An 8,342-nucleotide genomic window follows, 5' to 3' on the forward strand; every position below is an offset into this window, starting at 1 on the left:
TTTTTTTCCCCCTTTTTTCCTGGTTCCTCCACCTGAGCCCTCCTCCGCTGCATCTGGCCCAAGCCAGAGGCCTCCACCAGCCTCAGCAGGTGTCTTCCCAACGCAGAGATCTACCCCAAGCCTACTTCCCACCTGCCCCGCAACGCAGTTCAACACATCAACGGTACAGACTTCCGGGAACAAGACCCAGCCTCAACTTCCTACGCCCCCCACCCCCGCTCCCCAAACATCCTCTCCTAATACCCTAAATCCACCAGCTTCCAAAGACCAAGGTCCACAAAAGAAGCCCCTTACGGGGGCATTAAGACCCAGGACTCCACATTTGCAGCAGCTGAAAAAAAACCCATGAGGAGACTTGGCACATCAACCATCTTCTGCCCCCACCCCCACATAAGTCCATTTTAGGGAAATCCACAGAAAAAGCACCTTCCATAATAACTGTCACCCACCCCTCCCAGGAACACTCAGACCCCCCGACCCAACATTTCTGCGGCCCAGCAGCACCAGCCTCCTGCAGTCCTCAGAACGTCTCCCCATCTCCCCGGGGGAGCTTGGGGCCTCCCTTCCCAAGGACGAGAAGGGAGGCTCCTGCAAGGTCTTCCTCCCCGCCCCCTCCCCCACCCTCTCCAGCTGCGGCTCCACGTCTGGACCCTCAGGAGCATGCAGATGTGCCGTCTAACTTACCCAAAGAGAAAAAGAGACTGAGCCCCGTGAGACTGAAGGCAGGGCGAGGTGGCCAGGCATCTCTGTGCATTTTCAGAGACTGAGATGTCAGTCGGGCGGGATGTGGGGGAGGGTGATCTGAAGGGCCGAGGGCTACAGGGGAGCAATGGTTAGATGCTAAAAAAAATGCACAGATGTACGTCAAAGACACACACAACAGTAAGGAAGCTTTATTTCCATCTCTCTAATATGGCCGGCTTATATGTTGCTGCTAAAAAGAGAGAGGGAGTGTGTAAGGGAGAGAGAAAAAGGGAGATGGAGTAAATTTTGTGGTTGGTGGATTCTGAAAAGCAGGTGGGAGGGCATAAAAAAAGTCTTTCTGAAAAGAACGAGGCTCCCAGGAGTCCTCCCGTCCACGACGGGAGCCAAATCGAATCCTGCCTTTCCTCCTCCTCCTCCTCCTGGAGGATTTGGGTTTTGAAAGCTGTTGGAGGAGCTCATTCATTTCAAAACTACCAGGAAGGGGGGAACTGTTTTGTCATTTAAGGACACCCAAGAAAGGAGATGCTTGTTTTGTGTTATTTGGAAAGGATTCAGGGAAGTGAGTTGGGCAGACTTTCAGGAAGTAAGGACTTCCTCATTTTGCTGCCCTTTCCACTGAAAACAAGGTGCCTGAGCAGGCTGGTGCAAAACCAGCAGGGCCTTTACAATCCAATGTGATATGAACCTTTGGGGAAGCCTGAGGTCCAATCAAGTCAACAGTGAAAAGGCTGTTGATTTTTTTGAGACAATTGGGAAACAATAAACATGCACTGGGTATTAAACTGTATTAATAATAATTAATTTTGTTGAGTGTGGCCACAATATGGTGGTTTTGTTCTCGGGCATCTTTGTCTGGCACACACACCGGAGTGTTTGTGGGTGAGATGACGTGGCGGCTGGAATCGACTTTAAGACATTTCAGAAAACACCAACACCAACAAGAGCGGGGCAGGCGGCACAAGGCAGGCCAGCGCGCTGATTACTGAGACCGGTGACCGTGCAAGGGCTCGCTGTACAGGTCTCCCTCCTGTTGTGTATGTTTGAAGACTGTTGGAAAAGGAGGACAAAAATCGGCCACCATCACAGGGAGGAGAACTTGGGGTGAAGTCCCGAGGGGCCCCGAGCACAGGCGCCGTCCAGCTCTGGGGGAGACGTTTAGGTAGAACACAGGTCCTCCTGTGGCCGCCCCTCGCACTTGTGACGGGTCACAGGTGCACCCACGAGGGGGACTTAACGTTCTTACGCAGTAATTCTGCGCGAACTCTGCGTGTGACACAACTGAAGCTAACTCTGGAAGAGGTGATTTCTTCTTCTCTTTTTTTAAATCGTAAATGAGGAAACTGACAATGTGAGAAACAAAGGTAGAAGGAAGTGGCAGATAAAAGGAAATTTGCTTGGGGTGCCTGAGTTGAGCACCCAACTCTTGATTTCGGCTTAGTTTAGGTCACGATCTCACAGTTCATGGGATCCGGCCCCACGAAGGGCTGGGCGCTGACAGCTCGGAGCCTGCTTGGGACTCGCTCTCTCCCTCCCTCTCTGCCCCTCCCCTGCTAGCGCTCTGCCTCTCAAAATAAATAAACTTAAAAAGAATTCCATTCCCTTATGAGCTGCAGCCGACTGGCAAATAACTTGAGCAGGTCGAGCAGAGCATTCCTCCAGAACCCCCTTCTGTCTTAAGGTTAATGTTTTTCTAGAGGGAAAAACAACCTTAGCTTCACAGTAGCCAGGCCTCCAGTGTCCTGTGAGTCCCCTTTAGTGCATAACAAAGTCCCTCTGGAAACTTCTCCTCGCTTCACCTCCCCTGGTTCCCAGTCAGTCTCTCCTCACGGTCCAGGGGCCGCTCCTTCCGCCCAGGGTCCTGTCCCTCTGCTTCAATGAGATCGCCTTTTTTTTTTTAATTATTTTTAGTGTTTTATTTATTTTTGATAGAGAGAGAGACAGAGCATGAGAGGGGGAGGGGCAGAGAGAGAAGGAGACACAGAACCGGAAGCAGGCTCCAGGCTCTGAGCTGTCAGCACAGAGCCTGATGCGGGACTTGAACCCAGGAACGTGAGATCTGACCTGAGCCGAAGTCGGAGGCTTAACCGACTGAGCCACCCAGGCGCCCCTGAGATCGCCTTTTTTTGCACCGAAGACGTTTCAAGAATTCTTTCTTGGCCCCCACTCGGCTCCAGACACCCACCGCCCCAGAACCCCGTCGCTGCGGCTGGCGGGACTGAACCCGTCCAAGTTCACAGAAGGTGGTCCAGGGCAGCGTCAGGGGCAGGGCACACGCCGGGCCGGTGTGAGACACGGGGTTCTCCCAGAATCCCACACGGCCTGCCTCCGAGACGCACGTCCTCCTCTGCGGCTGTTCAGGGTCACGGGGAGGAGAAGACCGAGGACCCTCGCACGGGACGTAAGAGGAAGGTCCTACCGCGCAGGGCGCAGGGCGCGGAGGAACGGACCGGAGTCCAGGGCCGCTCGGCTCAGAGCAGGCCCCCCATGACGGGGCGCGCCCGGGTGGATGAACCAACGACTGAAGGAAGGAAGGAAGGAAGGAATGAGTGAATGGAGTTGAAGAGGAAATAGGGAAAAGCAGACGGCATGGTGGAGGCAGTAAAATCTAGCCGCCGGAGCTGCGCTGGGCGGAGTCAGGGGACACGGGCGGTGGCTGAAGGCCGGGGGTAGGGGTGCCTGGCCGTAGGCTGGGTCCTCCCGACTCTGGGACCTCACTGCGGTCTGGCTGTGCATCCCCCACCCAGGGCACAGCCCAGAGGAAAGCAGATCAGGAAGGGAGAGGAGGGAAAGTGTCCTCTGGCCGCGCAGCTGGGCTCCATGCCTGCTGCCCTCTGGCCCAGGCCTCCTTATTGCCCGCAGCAGCCCGGCTCCCCAGTCTGCAGACCGGCCACCCGGCCACCCGTGCCGCTGCAGGCACATGTCAGCCAGAGAGTTTTGGTTTGATGTAGCCGGCCTCCTCCTTTTCCTTAATGCAGCTGAGGGAGCCCGGTGAGGCTCCGGAGGCTGCTTACTGGGCTCATTGGGTCTCACACAGGGTCCAGAAACTTCTCTTCTGGGGACATCTAAGAAATGTCTCTCTGCGTCCATCCAAAGTGTGACTAAGAGAAACCAGGTGCATGATTTCTAACAGAAAAGCCTTTGTGCAACTCAGTCCTCCGGGCGTAAGGGTCAGATCAGGGGGGAGCTGGCCGGCGGGGGGAGGCAGGGGGAGATCCCTGAGAACCTCGCTGGTGCCCTTGGGCCTCCAGGCGCCCGGGGGCTGGGCGGGGGCGATAAAAGCCTGGGAAGCTGAAACCAGAAAGGCACTCTGCAGAGCACACAGGCCAACAGCCAAGACGGGCTATTTGGGGAGCGAAGCCTTGTTTTTGGCATTTCTACCGCGCGCCACTCACCCCTGGACTCTTTACTAGACAACCACCACCGGCCCTGCTGGGAGAAGCTGCAGGCAGTGTGCTCTTGCCTTCGGAAGGCCTCACTGAGTTTGCGCAGAGCCTCCCAGAGGTAGGAGGTAGTTTGCCTTAAAGCCTCACTTCTTACCGTGTGGTCCCCGGACCACGTGGGGGCTCCTTAGAAACGCAGAGTCACAGGCCCCACCTCCCGCCCCAGAAACCACAATCTCCAGGTGATTCCTGAGCACATTGAAAAGGTGTGCATCCCGGGAGCAGGGGGCCACGGGAAGCCAGGCTCAGGCTTGGGGAGAAGGGAGAGGTGAGCAGGCACGAGCCCGGGATGAAAGGCTGCCTGGTCCCATGATCTGCGGAGCACCGGCTCCTGATGAGGAGTCACCAAGGGAGGGACTCGTTGGTGCCCCCCCCTCCTGGGCCCCGGGCCCTCTGCAGCCTCGGCGGCCCGGGTGGCTTCTCTTACCCAGGCCTCACACCTCGGCGTCCGGCCTCGGCCGCCTCCTCTTCCCGGAAGGCCCTTCCTCTCTCTCTCGTCCGTCCAGCAGCCTCCTAGTCCTTCTTCAAAGAGCTGCTCTCTGTCTTCTGCATCCCTCTTCTCTCGGCGAGCCTGTGACCCGGGGTGCCTTCCCTGTTTGTCAACTCGCTCATTCACCAAAGTCCAGTATCTACGTCACGTCCCGCGTGTGCCAGAGACGAGGCTGGAAGCTGGAGGCTCAGGCATGAATGAGACGCAGCCCCCCTCCCGAGAGCCCACGGTCTCCACGGGGCGACCAAAGTGTAAGCTCGCCTCTACAGGACAGGAACAAAGGAACACCCGTGTGGCCTGGGTGTCAGAGAGCACTGTCCTGTTCACACATCTCCCCTCCCCAAGGAGGGACCTGGGTCTTATTCGGAGCGTGAGCCGAGCCTCTCCTTGTCCCTGAGAACAAGCGTCCGCATCTGGGGACCGGGCAGAAACCCCATCAGCCAGAACCTACGCGGCCACGGCATGGGAGGCTCCGAACCGGGAGCCAGGCCCAGCAGCTCCGGAAAGTGCTGTCCCGCGCCCTTCCCAGGAATCCTGTCTAACAGGGGACTGGCCGCAGGTAGCAGAAAAGATGTAGAGAAAAGACACCCAAAGCAGGATCTCTAAAAGTGTACTCTCTTGGTGAAAATAAAGCCTCGGGCTGATAAAACCATCAGAGAACATTAGGAGAGAAAATCCGCTAAGTGGAGAGACGTCTGGGAAGATGGGAGAGCTGGTCCCCGCAGGCAGGACGAGCAGGGCCGTGAAGGGACATTGATTTGGGCGGCAAGAAGGGGAAGGGAGTTCCAGCCAGGGGACACCAAGAGCAAAGGCTGAGAAGCAGGAAAGACAAAGTCTCTTCTGAGACCCCTCATGAAAAGAAAACGAGAGGTATGGACGGGGAGACGAGACGGTACCGAACTCAGAGCCGCGAGCGCCCGGCCCGAAAGTCCCGGGAAAGGCAGAGCACTGCTGTTCTCACGTCTGTAAGACAGGAAAGGGCTTTGCTTCCTGAGAAAACTCTGAGTTCGCTTATTTTTTGATAAAGAAGGTAGGTCTGGGGAGCGGAGTTTTACAGAAGTGGTAATGGACCGCGATCTCCCTTGAGGAAGACAGACCACACTTGCAAACCAGCTGGCTGGACGGAAGGTCAGCAGTGCTTAGAAACTGTGTTTATTCAGTCTGTGTGGGGACAAAACTTGCAGCCTAAGGTTCTTTGGCTCCGAGAGACTGAGCTACGTCAGCAGCAGCAAGACCCCTTCCAAACACACAGCGAGTGTTTTATAAAACAAACTGCCAGTGTAGACAGGGAACCACAGTGACTGGCCAAAAGGAGAAAACAAGGCATAGCAACAAGGAGCAAAGACGGAAGGGCCACAGCCCAGCCCTTCCGGGGAGGCAGGTCCCCAGGTCCCCAGGGGACAGGCTGAAGTGCTCCCAGCTCCGGTGGCCCGTCCGAGGCTGCCAGCTCCTGCATTATTTATTCATGGTGGCCCCACCCACTCCACCCTGGCAGGCCAGCTTCTGTTGGCAATAGTCTGCGGCTTCGGGAAGCCTTTGCACATGGGAGCCTCTGGTGTTCTGGGGACTTAAAATAGTGCACATTCAAGTCCCAGAACTGCTTGCTGAAAGGTCTACTACAGGGGCACCTGGGTGGCTCAGTCAGTTAAGCGTCCGGCTTCAGCTCAGGTCATGATCTCCCGGTTCGTGGGTTTGAGCCCCACATCGGGCTGTGCTGACAGCTCAGAGCCTGGAGCTGCTTCAGATTCTGTGTCTCCCTCTCTCTCTGACCCTCCCCTGCTCGCGCTGTCTCTCTCTGTCTCTCAAAAATAAATTAAAAACATTAAAAACAACTAAAGGGTCTACTCCAAAGAGCCCCAGCTTGCCTGTGGCCAGCCGCTCTCCCGCCGCCCCCGTGCTCCCTCCGAGCTGTGCGCACCCCGCCCTCGCCCGGCTCCAGAGCGCTCTCCTCCATGGGGTGGGACAGAGGGTTTGGGTGTGTTGGGTTCAAGGGCTCCCTCCCCATAGAAATAGACGTTAATGAGAGATGGGGGCCGAGGCACCGAAGACCATCTAACTGGGGAAGGGCGTGTGGGAAGGGGAGGGAGGGCCCACACCAGCCCCAGCGTCTGAGCCACCCCAGCTGGTCGCCGCAAAAACCCTGTGAGTCTCCATGTTACATGCAGGGAAACAGCGTCAGAATCCTGACGCCAGCCGTTGCCACACTGAAGAAAGAGCAAAAGGCGGAGCCAGCTTGTCTGAGCTCCAAGCCGGTCCCCCTGCCACGTGCCCTCTTGCTCCTGGACTTAACGGACAAGCACCCCCGGGAGAAGGGCTCGAGGGAGCCAGCAGATCTTCCGTGGTCCCCACGCGGCCATTTTGGTTTCAGGCAAAATTAGTACTGACTGTGGATTCCTACTCTCAACCTTGACTTGAGGCCTGGGTATCAATGAGAGGTTTGTGGGGAGATCGGGTTGGGAGAGAGAAGTAGCCTTCCTCTTCCTCCTCCTCAATTACAACCACTCCACCCAGAATGGAAACCTTGAATGCATCGAATGCCCGTTTGGGCACGTGGAACTCGGAGGGGGGGCCCACGTCCCGACCCCAGCGCCCTCCGCAGGAGCCCACCCCCAGCTCTTACCCTAACACATTCTCCTTGACCCAGAGCAGAGGTTGAAATCACCATCCATCCACCAACCTCTGGACCCCGCGGGCCCCCATCCTCTGCAGATAGTATTTGAGGAAGTAGAAGAGGACCCCTTGGTCCAGGAGAGCATGTTACTTATTAGCCCCAAAACGAAATCCCTTCCTCTCCATGAATCCTTAGGACATGAACGAGTCTTTCTCTTCGCTCTGCGCATCACGGTGATACGCGTCACTTCTCCGGTGCGTCTTGGACAGGATGCATGTACCGCAAACTGCTGACCTCCTCCTTATTGAGAACTAACAGGTGAGAAGGAACACTTAATGACTCTGAGCCCCGGCCACACAGACTCCATGGAAACACCGGAGAATAGCAGGTAAAAGAGAAAGAGGCGACGACGGTGTGTTGTGACAGGATCCTCACGTATGAAGAGTTAGGGGAATCCTTCAAAAATCTAGCTCCAGCTGAGACTGGACCCGAAATCCATGCCCTGAAGGGCTCGTGGGAAGGATGGGGTACAGGGAATGAGGAGCCGAGGAACGGGGGCCTGAGCAGAGCCCCGGCCAGAAACGGGAGCCCAGAACCAAAGGATCTTGAAAACGAACCTCATTAAATCTCAGCACAGAACCAAAGGAATAGGGACCTCACCTTTCAGGCCAAGAGTCAACTCGATGGCGTCTACTCTACTTTCGGCAACGCAGTGAGCTCCACTTCTGAAAGAGACAGATGCCCAAACTCCACCCAGGAGGCCTCCGCGAGGCCCAGCAAAGAGCTGCCAGACCGGGCGAGGGCGGGGTTAGGTCCTGGGCTGTACTCATGGCCGATCCAGCCACCCAGCCCCACGATGTCCTAGGACCCACACCAGCCACCCAGCACGCTGTCCCAGGGCCGCCCCGCCCACCAGGCCCGCTCCGCCCACCCGGCCCCACGCTGTCCCAGGGTTCCTCCATCCATCCGGCCCTACCTGTCCCAGGCCCGCTCTGCCCACGAGGCCCGCCCACGAGGCCCGCCCCGCCCACCAGGCCCCACGCTGTCCCAGGCCCGCTCTGCCCACGAGGCCCGCCCCGCCCACCAGGCCCCACGC

The 8,342-nt window shown here is 57.2% G+C and overlaps 1 protein-coding gene across 1 annotated transcript in view; it reads right to left on the reverse strand.

The window, feature by feature from the left end:
• Positions 1-984, reverse strand: part of SCN2B (sodium voltage-gated channel beta subunit 2) — an 11,874-nt gene extending 10,890 nt beyond the window's left edge. Inside the window, exon 1 of the mRNA XM_029957626.1 lies at positions 685-984. Coding sequence (XP_029813486.1) covers positions 685-754 — 70 coding nt within the window. The 5' untranslated portion in view covers positions 755-984. The remainder of the gene's footprint in view (positions 1-684) is intronic.
• Between the last annotated feature and the right edge of the window lie 7,358 nt (positions 985-8,342).

Source organism: Suricata suricatta, chromosome 11 (genome assembly GCF_006229205.1).
Source record: "Suricata suricatta isolate VVHF042 chromosome 11, meerkat_22Aug2017_6uvM2_HiC, whole genome shotgun sequence".
NCBI classification, from domain to species: domain Eukaryota; kingdom Metazoa; phylum Chordata; class Mammalia; order Carnivora; family Herpestidae; genus Suricata; species Suricata suricatta.